General features: G+C 38.0%; 1 protein-coding gene across 2 annotated transcripts in view; it reads right to left on the reverse strand.

The window, feature by feature from the left end:
* Positions 1 to 15,276, reverse strand: part of ARL15 (ARF like GTPase 15) — a 178,613-nt gene that overhangs the window by 115,931 nt on the left and 47,406 nt on the right. For both annotated transcript variants that reach the window (XM_072416696.1, XM_072416694.1), the window contains exons 2-3: positions 4,228 to 4,372; positions 2,503 to 2,562 (exon numbers count right to left, since the gene is read on the reverse strand). In XM_072416696.1, coding sequence (XP_072272797.1) covers positions 2,503 to 2,562; positions 4,228 to 4,372 — 205 coding nt within the window. The remainder of the gene's footprint in view (positions 1 to 2,502; positions 2,563 to 4,227; positions 4,373 to 15,276) is intronic.

Here is a 15,276-nt window from a genome sequence, read left to right on the forward strand (position 1 = left end):
GAACTTCATTGGATCTCAGTAGTGTTCATTTCCTCCAGCCTCGTTCAGTTACTTTCTGCCTATATGCACTCGCTCCATTGTTAGAGAACAATTGTGAGCCAATAGCCCCACCAAAACAGAAGCGTCTAAAAGCAACTTTTTGGGATTATTACTATTATTATAATGTTAAAGATAAAATGAGAATTTATGATCGTGTTTGCAGGCAAAAACTGAGCCATTCAAGTAAATCCGGGAATCAAATCATTATATCATATGATTAAATATGAGTACCTGATGATTCTGTGTGGAAATGGTGACTACTGTGACATGAAGCTGCCCAATACTACCAAAATAGTACAATACCCAATAACTGAAATGTATTTTTGTGACATTGTGATTGCAAAAGAAAAATGAAAAGGTCAACACTAAAACTCAATCACGAAGCAACATTGGAAAACAGTTGGAAACATTTTTTAAATAGTTATCCACCTTCTAAGCTCGGAGTGTGGCTCTGGAGTATTTATCCAGGATACTGGCCTTAGTGTCTACAAGATCAAAGAGTAACCTAACACTTAAGGCTTTGCATTCATTAGCGGAGAACCACTGATGGCAAATTTCCAGACAGTTACATATTATTTCAAAATACTTCAGCATGTCATACTTCATTAGTGCTCCTGTTCAACACACACAGTGGAACAGTCATCCCAAACAGCCTTCCATACAAAATATTCCAACCGCTTCAGTCTGATGGGCTTAGCACTTTTACCCAAAGTGTCACGTGTTGACACTCACGTCAGAACTTCTGCCTGGCCAGAATTTTTTAGGAATCAGAATAACCACTATTGCAAATTAGAAACTGATTTTATCACATTTTTATCAAAGCTTTGCGGTTATTACAAAAATGTAAATTAAATAAGGAATGTAAATGAACACATCCACTGGACATCCAAAAAAAAAAGAAATACCAGATTCTGAATGATGTGCCAAAATATCGTGAACTCTTTGCTAACACTGAACAAAGTTCTTCATCAAGGAAAAGTAAGAATTGGGAGTGCCATAGGGAAAATGAAGATAAATGAGTATGTTCCATAGGTTATCTTCAAAAAAAAAAAAAAAAATTACTTTTTATATTTATAATATTTCAATATTTTTAACAAATTTGAAATTAATTAGATTAAATTACTTATTAAAGTATTGAAGAGTTACTACTAGAATTATTACTTGTTAAAGAATTCATTGCATATAATCCATGCTAAGTAAATATAATATATTTAAACCATATATAAAACTCATTCTTATTAAGTATTAAACCTAAATTGCTTTTTGGAAATAAAAAATAATAATAAAAGTTATAAAACAGTAAAATGTAAAAAAAATAAAAAAAGTAAAAAAATAATAAAAAAAAAGTTTTGAAAAATATTCGAAATGCAGCATTTTTTACAAGGTGAATTTTAAGTCAATACTTTGGTTATTAGATTTTTTTTCAACTAGAACACTTGTTCCAGGAACAATTATCTAACTTCTTGTGTCTTTTGTAAAGGAAACCGAGGGAATTCTCCCATCAAATTGTTGTAGCCATCTGGATTTCACCAGCTGTCATCTGTTAATGCTTACCCCAGGCGGCGCAAAAACTGACCATCCAGTGTAGCTGTCCACTGCTTCAATATCCAGCAGATGAGGGCAACTGTCTCGGGCAATCTACCTTGCTTTCTGCAAACCATGCACCGGCATTTTCCTGGGTCTCACCTACTTTATAGCATCTACACACTAGGAATCAAAAGACTCGTACAGATGTCTGATAAATGTCAGAGGATTGTTGCTGGAAACAATGTTTCATGAATGAACAAGCACTGTACACACAGCGCCATTCTGTTCTATGGAGACGGGAAGGTGGGCACCTCATTGAGCTCCTCTCCACAGGAGTGCACAGAGGTTGTTCTTGATCTTCCTGTAGCAGAATAATGACTGCTGTGCACATGTCAGATTCCCAAGACGAGCTTGATCATTTGTCTTGGGTGACCATTATCTGATTAATTTATTTTGCTTAAGGTATCCTGCTCACTGCCTAGGAACCTCCAGCCAGCCAATCAGATTACAGGCTTGAACAGGCTAACCATTGGGCAAACCAGAGAAAAATAAAACAATATTGCAAGCGACCTGCTTGTAATATTGTTTTGAAATCTTATATTTTATAATATATAATTTTAAATTCTTGTATTAATATATTTACAAATTATATATTAAAATATTTTGTTTAGATTGTTAAATAATTTTCTTATTAATTATCTAAAATAATTATCCTTGCACGTTCTACCGATACACCTCTTAAATAATGCTCCTTGCACGTTCTACCGATACACCTCCAAACAAAAGAAACAATCCTATAACAAAATAAAACTAAAACTTAAAAAGTAGCCTGAAAAACATTTTAAAACACACTTTTCAAATGTCAGTATTTAGTCAGAAGTTCTTGATCATTAAAAGCAATCAAAAGAACAAATATAAAATACAAAAGCACAATACCTCCAAGTTCTTTTACATTCAGAATGGCACTATGGAACGGAACTGCTTTTATACTAAAACCTAGAAAACAAACAAAAAACAAATTACAGTGTAAATTTACAGCAAACCAATCAATCAATTAATTAAGATGTATAGAAATTTACATATAAATTCAAAAACAAAACAAATGTACCTATTGCAGCTTAGTCTTTAGACTAGGTGACTGGCTTTTCATTTTTCAGGCTTCCCACCCTACATTTTTTACATTGATCTGGGAATTTGCGTTTGACCTGCATTTCTTGTCATAGTGTAACAACATTCACTCACCATACTGTAACTGGGAAGGAACGCTGTTGTCAGCCCAGGAGAAGCTATGAGTTTGGATTACAAAACCAATTCTTTTCATCTCTATAACATAGTTGGAAGGTATCCTGTTGTCTACAGATTAATAAAAAGGATGATAAAAAGAGGTTTCAGATTGATACACTAAAAAACATGGATTTCTAGCAAATTCAACAGATATTTTGTGGGGGAAAAATCCATGAAAATGCAGCCAACATATGTATTGGCAAGTTGCAATAGCTTACATTTTTGTTCAGTTTATCCTATAAAGCCTCTGACCCAACCTAAAGTACAGAAAATTGCTTACCTACCGTATTTTTCCTTTTAAGATAGCCCAAGGCATTATATAAATGCATAAATTCCCCTCCGCTTCCACGTCCAGGACCTAACTAGATAAACTAAAGGCAGTTCATACACCTACCATTCCATAGTCTACCTTAAAGCGTACCTAAACTCAGAATTTTCACTTTACATAAACAACCCTTTAATATAAAGAAAACTGCTCCCTAATTTTTGATCACCTAGGGGATCGTGAATGAATGGGAGCGCAAAGCCTCCCAGGATACCTACGTCACACATCCTGGGAGGCTCTTGGGAGCCTTTTCGTGAAAAGGGAAAAAATTGCCAATCTCACGCATGCGCAGTGAAATCGGCAAGTTTTTTTCCAACTCATGTCACCCAATCTCGCGTCTGGGTCAGGTGACATAAGAGAAAGAAGAGGAAAAGTTGGCGGCGCCCTGAGCCCGGCCTCGAAGACAGATGCCGGGACGACACGGGACATGATGGAAGAAACCTCCGGATGGATCAAACTGCCCTGCGGGTTTGAAGGTAAGTGTATTTTTTGTGTTTTTGGGGATTTTGAGTTTAGCTCCTCTTCATGAAGCTATGAGGAAAGGAATTTTTCGTTTTCATTATGTTGCAAATGAACTGGAGATAACTAGTCCACTCAGGGAAGGAAGCTCAAAAATACTTAAAGTTTTTATTGAGGTATCTCACCAGCATACCCATCAGGTGAATTGCAGGGTTCAGGTTATGATCCAAACATATAGGGGAGTATCGTACTCCTGATCCACAGATTGAGTGTGTGTGCAAAGATTTGTGGCTTGAAGTTTTCAAGCAGTACAAGATGCCAGAGGGATCGCAAAGCTCCCCTCCAAGGTGAACGTTAGAAACCATATGGGGGGGGGGGGGGGGAGACTTCACCTGGACGGTAGACAGCCAGAGGTTTACACACCTAAAGTTAGATTCAGAGACCCACCATGTCAACTGCACAGGTCTGGCATATTGCCATATGTATTAGTCAAGGCGTTCCTAAAGCCCAAGTCTGGTGGTCCAAGGTCATTCACTTGGTAAAGCTGTCTTTACTGTAACTTCCCAAACAACGACATTTGCAATCCTAATTACCTGTAGTAGGCACAATGTTGTCTTGGCTCTCGCTGCACAATTGTGATAAAAGGCTTGTCTTGCCGGATCCTGTGAGACCTATACATACAATATCATACTCTGGACGTGGTGGTGGAGGACCCTTACAGCAGAGGGCTCGAAAACACTGAAAAAAAAAATAAAGAAGGTGAAATTTCCAAAACTACATGTGCTTGGAATGGTTTTATTTAAAATGGCACAAGGAGCAATAGGCAATATATATTTATATATATATATATATATATATATATATATATATATATATATATATTAAATACATTACAAAACAATGCTTGTAATGTATTATAGTATGTAATCAAACATCAGTACTTTGTTCTTGGTGACTGTGCAGATGGCCTACTGACTTTTAATAATTTAGACATCAATTTTGGTAAAGCTATAAAGCCTATACAATAAAATCCCAATGCAAATGTAAGAATTTTCAAGAAATACCATGAATAAATATTTGGTAGTACAGCTTTGTTTGCAAAGGTTTCATTACAACTTGGAAAGTAATCACTGCCCCATGTACATCTAAGACTTAAACATCCAGCAGGCTTCACAGGGAATGTGAACACTCAATCCCATGTATACACTAGATAAATATTGTATAGAACACACCTTTAAGAAAACTATTCATTAGCAACAATCCAACATTGGTAAAAGATGAGGATCCATCCTGGCAGGCTCGTTTGGGCAAATAGCCTTAAAGCTGGGGCATGTATGGATGTTGCTCAGCTATGAATGATCATGTAGAACGACCATGTTCTTCCCGCACCTTTTAGCTGGGTGCACCTACTGAGGCATTGGACAGAGGGGGCAAAGTACAAAGATTGTGAAAAAATTAGATATACTGGGGAAGCATTAGAAAGCTGGGAAAAAAACTACAAGGGGTGATAGAAAACATTGGGGGTGAGAATTATGGGGGTTACTGGATTTCAATGGCAATTACAACTGGGAACACTAAATTTGTCATGTGTTGGCCTGCCCACTTTTTGACCACCTTGCTACAGCTTCTCTCCATCCAGATGAAAAGCATGAATGTCTCAGAGACTAGCAGTCTTGCTTCTGCAACATCCTAGGTTCCTAGGTTCAAATAACAGCTAGGACACTAACTGCAAGGATCTTGAACGCTCTGTCTGTATTAGTGTGGGTTTGTGGGTTCAAAAACAAGGTTTAATTTGTTATTTGCTCCCCCAGAATTTGTCCTTGCAAAAATAAGTGGCAAAACATGCAGTGCAGTTTGAGCTGCTGGCTGCAATATGGATGCATGAGAATAACATAGATCAAAAATTAAAAAGAAAAAAAAATACTACAACATCAAGTAATAAAAAGAAAAGTAAATAAAAAGAATCATGTATTATGTAGCCCTATTTTGCCACTCTACATTTGTGTGAGGCCAGCCTATTTATTACACATCCCTGCAGTTTGGAGTTCCACTGTAAGAACAAATGGCCAAACTCCTATACAGCCGATTATTTCACACTCCTCACAAGCTGTATTGTGAAGGAGATTTAAAACTTACTTTGTATGGTGCCAGTGGGGACAATGGTATTAAATTAGATTTAAAGTTTATTCTACTTATATTGTGCCCTTTCTGGTTTTTCTCACTCATCACCATGCTAAATAAAAAAAACATTTAATAAAGCTCATCTTCATCACATACCACATTTTGGTCCAAAATTATAAAAAAATTTTTTATATAGCTATAACATATTACGCAGCGCTGTACATAAAATAGGGGTAGCAAATGACAGACAGATACAAACAACGACACCGGGGGGGAGGAAAGGACCCTGCCCAGAAGAGCTTACAATCCTAGTGACATCATCTAGAGGCCTTTGTACTTTTTTATGCAATAGGGGTAAATCGAGGCTGTGAAAAGAAGTGGCAGGAGGCGGCACTAAAAACAGGAAGCAGTAGTAATACAATATATGATTCTGAGCCTCTATGATTGAAAAAACATAGATAAAACGAATGAGATGGCCAGGACAGGGATTGTCGGGCTGAGGATGAATAGGCCTGATGATACCGGACAGCCAAGGAATGATGCTCAGACTTGCTGCAGCTTCTAATAAACATGGGGCCTGATTTAATAAAGCTCTCCTAGACTGGAGAGGATCAGGGTGATCCAGCAAACCAGGAATGAGGAGGATTCTAAACATTCGCTAGCAAATGGAAAATTACTTTATAGAAATCCGTTCCAGGTTTGCTGGATCGTCCAGTCTTGAAGAACTTTAATAAATCAGGCCCATTGTGAGAAGCAGTAAAATATAGTGAACGATTCCTGTACAGAAGAGCCTACACAACTGAAGGTGAGGTTGGAGTTCAGATATAATTAATATAATATGAGCAATAATAAAACTATTAGTTGTTATGGCTTACTGTACTATGTATACCATTAATGGACTTATTGTACAACCTTATAAAACCACGGCTATAAAATGTTGCAGAGAGGGAACAGTGCAAAAAAGAGTGATTTTATATCTGAAGCCTGGTATGTTTTAGAAATAATGCTCTGATCTGTGTAAAGTAAAAATAAAAAAAAATCTAATTCTTAATAAAAAGAAACCAAGCTAAACTTGGCTGTGTGTAGACATTGAGCTGGCTTTACATTAGAGAGAGAAGTTTAATATTCCCAAGCACATTACAGGTGTGATGATGCATAACACAGTACTTTGTAGGAGCTGTAGAATTTAGCTGGCAGGTAAACCTAAAGTTCCCCGTCATACTGTTCCATCTTCGAATCATGCACAGTGTGATCACAAATACAATATACATCCCTGAATGCCAATAAAAGGACTCCAGCCTAATCCAATGAATTTAGTCTGCTGTGCACATAACTCCCCTCCTTTGTGGTATTCAGCAGCAGATAAATATAATGAAACTTCTAGCAGAGAGCAGAAAGACTTTCCCAATGTATCTCTTCACCCAACAATGTCCAATGTTTTTCTCAACAAGGGTTCATCCAGAGTTTGCTAGGGGTTCCTTGAGCAATGAGTACTTTGTGCCTCTCGGGTCATTATAACCGACACCAATGATCTTGTTGGCTATCTGTAAGGGTGACATTCTTCCCACTGACCAGCAATGTAAGAGACATTAATCCCAGTGACAAACTTCTTATTACATGTAAACTGTGGACATAGTAATTATAGAAGGTGTTCCTAAAGACCTGAAAATTATTTCAAGTGTTCCCCCATGTTAAAAAGGTCGGGAAACAGGCTCTAAGAGAAATGGGAAGTTTCTCCTTTAGATATATGTTCTGGGGCTTGAGGGTTAATGTAGATCCAAAAACTCCACAAGCCTTACCATTAGGGCATGTCTGGTAGGTAACAAAGGGGAATGAATGTTCCCTAAAAAATGGAACCATTGGTGAAACTTGTGGAAAAGGTTTAGAAAGTATACATTAGAGCAGTGTTTTTTGACATTTTTAACATGCGAGAACTCTTGAAAAAACTTTTAGGTTTTCAGAGACCCCATTCTACAATTACTATATCCACAGCGTAAAGTATATTAGTGTGGTGGCCAATGGGAAGCCAAAAAGATCATTGGTGTCACTTAAACTGACCTGTGAGGCACAAACTGCTCATTGCTCAAGGAACCTCCAGAAACCTCTGAAGGAACCCTAGGGTTCTACAAAATCATGGTTTAGAAACACTACATTAAACTCTCTAAGGTCATAGTTTAAGGACATTTATCTGGTAATGGGGTTCAACACATTCCAATAAAAATGTTGGCGCTATATAAATCCTGTTTATTAATAATAATACTAACAATAATAATGTTGCCCCAAGTACCTCCGTCAGTACGTCTACACGCTAGAGGGCACGCTAGGTCCCAGATAGGTTTATCCAGAGACAACTTTATGTGATAGCAGGGTGAACAGTGCCATGAGTATCTCAATCTTCTTCTCCATACCAGTGAACATGAAGCTATAAGGCTTCACATATGCATGGGTCTGGTTTGAAACAATGATTGGATCCAATTAGAAAAGGCTGCAGTAAACCTCGTTTTTTGCGTACATGTCCTTAACCATTTCTCTTCTGGCTCACATTTAATTAAAAAAGAACTTGTCAGGATAGCAAGAGGAAAGTTGTCATTGCTCAAAGGTGTTACAGTAATGAAAATATGAAGTTCCTACTGGCTATGTGTAAGTTCTGGTTTAGTGAATCAATAGGTGAAAAAAGCAGAGTATTATTATCTTGTATTTCTTGTAAATATATTTATTATAATGCCAACATCTTACTCTGTCTATAGTCATGTCACTAACCTGAGCTCAAAATTTAATGCCCCTACCGTGAACATTTCATCAACATAGTCTTAAGCCAAATTTCGGGGGGAGGGAGCCATGTAACTTACTAGCATATTTTAGAATTTGGCAACAAAATGGTGTACCCAGAGGAGACCCATGCAATCAAGAGAAGAACATCAAAGGCTTTCCTGACGGAGATTTAAACCTGAGACCCTATAGCTGCAAGGCCAAAAGTGCCACTGTGCCATCCAGGGTTTAGGATGACCACACAGAGCTTTTGGCCTTAAGTCAACATCAAAAGGTCTGATGTATAAAAACTCTCCAAGACTGGGGAACATACACTATCATGGGAGAACCTGGAATGGATCTGGTCCGGGACTGAAAACATTTACCACCTAATACCAAATGATTTTAAGAAATCCATTCCAGGTTGGCTGGATCAGGTTCTCCCATGATAGTCCATCTTCTCCAGTATTGGAGAGCTTTAAATAAATCATCTACCCCAACAAGATCCTTTAATAAGGGGACCCACACAGTTTTGTTGTCTGCAGTGTAACCAGACATGATCCTTTTTCCTCTAAAGGAAAAATCTGCCTGCAGTAATGAGCATCTAAGACGTCAACACTACCAAAGGAGCGCCTGCACAGCGCAACTGTCACTCACAACTATTGGTCTTGCTTAGGAATATACCAATGCTATACAATACAAAATGAACAAATTACACATATTATATTTGATGTAGACAACAAATTATGAACGCATCTAATGTATCGTCCCTTTCCACGGTGCTAAACTCAGAGCAGACGGTTCTCACACTTGTTGCTTTCCCCAGTTTAAAATATGCTTCCAGACAAGCCTGTAAATGAGAACATGATCAAAGTTGTTGGGGTCAGACTTGGAAAAACAATGGCACTGGTGCCTGTCAAAAGGTGATTCCCACTGCAGAGAGAGGTTCAAATTACCCTGTACTGGATGAAAACGCTCATTTTTCCACATTGACACACAAATTTCACTTTTCCGAACAAAAAGAGAAAAATCAATATCCCATCCATGCTTCAAATACTGCCGCTGGTAAACCCAAAGACTTTGTGCATGAATATTGTGTTCAAATATGAATTGTGGTGCGATTTTTTTTTTTTTTTTAAACCCGAGCCCCAGCTGAATAAATCTTGATGTCAATGACAGGAAGGGGCTTTGGTGGAGCATTAACATAAATCTGACAAACACTAATTTGATGGGTGGCTGTATCTGTCTGCTGCCCGACCAGTCTAGACAGTCTATTGAGAAATGTTAAAACACAACTGTTTGTTCCTTGTAACACCATCTGGAAATGGCAATAAGAGACTAGCCAGTGCCATTCACAAATGGGATCAAAGCACATGCTAATGCCTTCATGAAGTCCTACACACAGAAAATTCAATCTGAGCTCACCCAGCAATTTTCTGAAGACCTTAACGAAGAAATCCCGTACTTTGTAAGCACTTAGCAAACCGTGAACTGAAAAGAAAAATGCTATGGGTGTTAGCAGCCAGGGACACCCCCCCTCCCATAACCGCTCCAGACCCGACACTTCCCTGGCAGACAGTTTTAACCCATGAAATGCCCGCTGATAGAGAGGTGTGAAGCATCTTGTTGGCATTCATGGCACTTCATACTCAAGTGTATTTCTCCTGCTCACTCGTCCATTAAACGCCACTCCAGCCTGACATCAAAGAAGTGGGGCCCCACTATAGAACTTCTTCTATATGGCAAATATAAAGAGGCAGGGCCTTCTTAAAAGCATCTACAATCTAAAAAAAAAAAAAAAATCTTTGCAGATGGAACAAATGGCATGAAACTTATTTGTATGGCTCGGCCACATACAATGAAGTTTAATCACCAGAAGTAGACAAAACTTTGTAGAATTCAGGTTCAGAAAAGCCAACCTGTCTTGGAAGGTTCCATTATGTTGCACAAGTTATGTTTTGTGGTTATGTTCCTCCCACTTCTGTATGTTATTTATTGTGCTCTCTGCTTTTTTTAAATATAATTTATATAGCTCTGCTTCCTCGATACGTGTTGTCGATTACCTGTAAAGCCTCAAACACATGCTAGAGATTTGTCATTCAAAACCAACAACACCCGAAAGATGGCCGACTCATTCTTCATTATTTCGTGGAACTGGTGACATGTGATAACGAAAAACAAGGATCCCTAGTCAAAAGGAATGACTGGCGGGTCCGTTCATCCTCTGATATGGTAATATCTGGCATGTGTACATTTTATGAACAATTGGCCAATATAAGGTGCATGTGCCAGAGGTGGTGAAAGAAACTCACGGTGGACCACTGGTATGTCACACGGAATCAAATTCTTTTTCCTTATTTCCTCATATTATGTATAAAAACACGTACTTTCCTACACATCATTTCCATTTCTACATCACTAACTAATCTCCTTCAGATAATATCTATTGTGTGTACAGTAGTTTGGCATGGTCTGTGAGCACTTATATCCAGCAATCTCCCCACCCCTTTTAAGCTGATCGCACCGCTTTGCACCTTTCAGTAACCACCCGGCTGTTTTCGGGTGGTCACCCCTGTATTGTAACCCAACTCTTCAGTAACCAGACGGAAAAAAAAGCCGGGTGGTTACTGAAGATTTGGGTCATAATATAGGGGCAGCCACTGGCATACAATTTCTTTTCCAGCTAAAAAAAAAGCCTAGGTCGAACACGGATATCGTTACATCATGTATGCAGTTGTGCATACACTTGCAACGACTTTTATGTGAGGTTTCTTAATGTGCTGGAACACAATACAAACCTGTATCCATAGACCATGTGATTGAAGCTGCCTAGGCTGTAGGGTAAATAAATGAGGAAATTGCAATTTTACCATCACTCTGTAGCTTTCTAAATTCTGCACAAAGTATACAAGGTTTAGAACTTTATCAGGACTACCGTCTCTGTTAAAGAAGTGAGAGAATCCATAGGGATGGAGAAGGACTTGAAAACCAAACAGAATTTAAAAACCTTCCCCATGTACTAAGACAAAAAATATGACTTGGCTTTGTTTTTGAGAAATTTCCCTTTGCCTATAAAGGTAAAGCTCCCTAACAGGTACAGAGAGGGCAGTAAAACACCTTCCACACGATCTAATCTTCAAAAACAAAATTTTGCAGACATAAAATGCGATGTAATATAAAAAAAAAGTAATCTGGTAGCGGTATATGGCATATTGATTAGTTTGATGTGTAAATTTTGATCAGAGATCCACTGCTAAAGAAATCAAGGGTGCAGTGCTGGAATAGAGTGAGGGTAGGAGACTGTGGTCTGCGGGTGCTGCCTCATTCCATAGCATATGAAAATGCAGTCAGTAACATTTCATTTATGTTTTACCATGTAAAAGCAATAAAGAATACAAGAGGCAGCTTCAACACACATTACACAGTCTTGGCTCACTGTTATCACTTGAAAATCTTCACACGAAGTGCCTTGTAGCTATCACTGATGTGCTTAAGGACAAAAGGACAGATAAAAGCAATTCAGTAGCAAAAAGATGCTAAAAGAAGGTAAAACTGCTTTTGTATCCCATTTAGGTGGAATTTTTTAAATATACCTAAGAAACCTGATTCACGAACGCTTACCTGCTTTTGTTTGTAGCATATAATACACATATTTACGTTTTATGGTGAGAGAGATCATAGATTTTTTGTAGCCCAAAACAGAGAGAACTATACAACTCCATATAATGTCTATGGGAAGCACTTACATACAAGTCTGCTATAAAAAAAATTAAATACATAAAACTGAAAAAAAGAAGAAAAAAAGTATTTCTCAATTTGAAACAATTTATATGTTCCCCTGGAACCCATATATGATATGATATGATATGATATGATATGATATGAATGGCTGCAAAAGCTAACACTGTTCATTTCCCTTCTTGCACTTTTGCAAGGAGTTTTTTTTTATATGTACTGGTATTATTATTATTATTATTATTATTATTAAATACACAAAGTGCATCTCCTGCAAAAGCTTTGCTTTTTATAGTTTTGCATAGAGTATAAAATGGTTAAAACTTTATTCCCCAATCTACTTTTTCTCTTTATTGCTCAGGGAGACCCAGTATGAAAATTTCCAGAGAGAGGGGACCCCCTCTCTTGTCCAAGTAAGTGTTGTGCTCGGTTGTACTATTTAAAATTACCCTAAGTTTTATTTGGTTAATCCAGTCAGTGGTAGTGGGGCCAACTGCAAGTAACTGTAGGCCCTGGGTAGACGCTTTAAGCAGCAGTCCTCTCCCCAGTTCCTTTCAGCTGGGTGCACAACCTGGCACTGTTCAGAAACCACCTGGCTGGGAGGTTACTGAAAAGTTGGGTCACAATACATTGGCAACAGCTTCTTTACACCCAGCAGAATAAAATTCTAGGGGGAATACTGAGCAGCATAAGGCCTGCAGCAAAACCTTCGAGAATTACCAAACCATTTTAAAATGCACTGGCCATAGCCTGGCCAGTTCAGTAGACCTTGTTTGAATTTTTTGTCTCTCTGTATCTTTGGCCTCCAAAGTTTTATGACTTTAAACACTTCTCCATGTATGGATGTTCCATAATACAAAAACATCTTCAACTGTAAGCAAAGTGAAGTGGCCTCAGGGCAAGCATTGGTAAACTTTTCACCAAAACAGATCTTCCGTGGATTACCCATTATGTCCCCATTCCAATCTAAACTATCATTACAATACAGTACAATTTTGAGATCGCTACAAAAGGGAAAAAATAAAATAAAACATTTTTTAAAAGCCATTAAATACAACCATGGACATTATAAGGGACACACTTTTTAGGGTCAAATCAACCTAAAATCTTTATCTCAAACATAATTAGCTCAATAACATTCCCGATCTTTATCTTTTTAGTGTAACCCTTTACAACAACTATTACTACTCAAGGAGCTGTTATTAATCAATAAACATTTGGGCAAAAAACAAGCAGGTTTTAGAACCATTTTAGTAATCCTATAAATTCCTAAGAAGGTACTTTATCTGAAATCTTGCATCGTCAATACGTTACACTTTGCATCAATTAAACTCCAAGCTGTCTGTAATAAAATTTAACAAACACTTATTCTCTAAATGTAAAACTTCCTAGAAACTCTAGCTAGCAGTGAAGAAAGATAACTACAAACTTCGGCTAGTTTTGAGAAGTGTGGGCAGAGGGGACGGGGAATCAGCGATTTCCAGTTGTTCATTTAAAAATCCAGCAGAATTCCCAAGATTTTTTTTTCTTTGTACTGGGAAATGACTGCAGACAAAACTCAGCAAACAATCTTATCATTGTCAAACAAAAACAAGTGAGAGGTTTGTCTCGCACACAAGCCTGGCCAGCTGGTGAGTTAAACAAGGCCAGGGTAGGAAGAGGCCAACGATTGAGCTTCGTTGTTTCAGTCTAGTAATGCCATCCATATTATAATAATGACTTGGAATAGACAGACCCATGATCAGCAATAACATGCAAAACCCATAGACATCAAAAGGCTCCAAATAGAAGACCTTGGAAATACTAAACAGGACACTAACCCTTTCTTTTCGTTCACAAGAAAAGTTTTGAGCCACATGCCTCTAAACAAGGCTTGCCAACGATCCATAAACACACACACACCTGATTTAATAAAGCTCTCCAAGACCTGTCTTATTCAGCTGCCAAATGTTTCAATCATGGACCAGATCTATTCTAGGTTTGTTGGATCAACCAGGTTCTCCCATGATAGTCCAGTGTTCTCACCAGCACCTTTTAGCTGGGTGCACCACCTGGCACTTTTCAGTAACCACCCAGCTGTTTTTGGATGGTTACTGAAGAGCTTGGTCACAATACAGAGGCAGCCACCCACCTACAACTTCTTCCCATCCAGATACAAGGTGGAACACTGTAGTCTATTGTCTCCAGTCCCGAAAACATTAATAAATCAGTCCCAATGTATGGATAAAACCTTGTGGACTCCTGATCACCCATATAAGCTTGCTGTTGGACATCCTGTGATTTTGGACTTTATTAAGTAGGTGTCTTGAGGTTCCAATAGCCTCAATTCCACTTGAAAGACTTTGCATATTATTTTAAAGAAATCTTTGCCAATTCAGCCAAAAATACAGAATGGTGGGTGGCTGAGAATAGCCATGAAGTCCGGCAAAAGCAGACCTAGGTAACAAAGTCTTTAACAGTATTTATATATCGCCAAAATATTACACAGCGCAGTACATTAAATAGGGGATAATAGACAAATGGCCAGGGCTGGCTAAAGAAAATGGGAGAAGGTGGTATTTGCATATTATTTGCATTTTATAGTATTTAAAGTCATTTTGAAATAAAATGGAAGACAGAGGTAGGTGGCCCTTGTAAGAAGAAATTTGCAAGTGTTTTATTTATATAGTTTCTGCATACACAGCAATATTCTCCCCAGTTCTTTTTTTTAGCTGGAAGGGAAAAGGCTGTAAATGGAGTTCTGAAAAGTGCCGAGTGGTGAACCCCGCTAAAAGGGGCTGGGGAGAACACTGCAGAGGGCCTGATTTATTAAAGCTTTTTCAGACTGGAGAAGAAAGACTATCATGGGAAAAACTGAGAGATTCAACAAACCTGGAATGAATTTGCCATTAGCTGCCAAAACGGTTTAAGTTTTGGACCAAACTTATTCAATGTTTGCTGGATCACCCAGTCTCTCCGAAAATAGTCTATCTTCTCCAGTTTCGGAGAGCTTCATCAGGCAGAGAATGTATAATTTATCCATGAAATAAGTAAAAGGA

This window comes from Pyxicephalus adspersus, chromosome 6 (genome assembly GCF_032062135.1).
Source record: "Pyxicephalus adspersus chromosome 6, UCB_Pads_2.0, whole genome shotgun sequence".
NCBI lineage: Eukaryota > Metazoa > Chordata > Amphibia > Anura > Pyxicephalidae > Pyxicephalus > Pyxicephalus adspersus.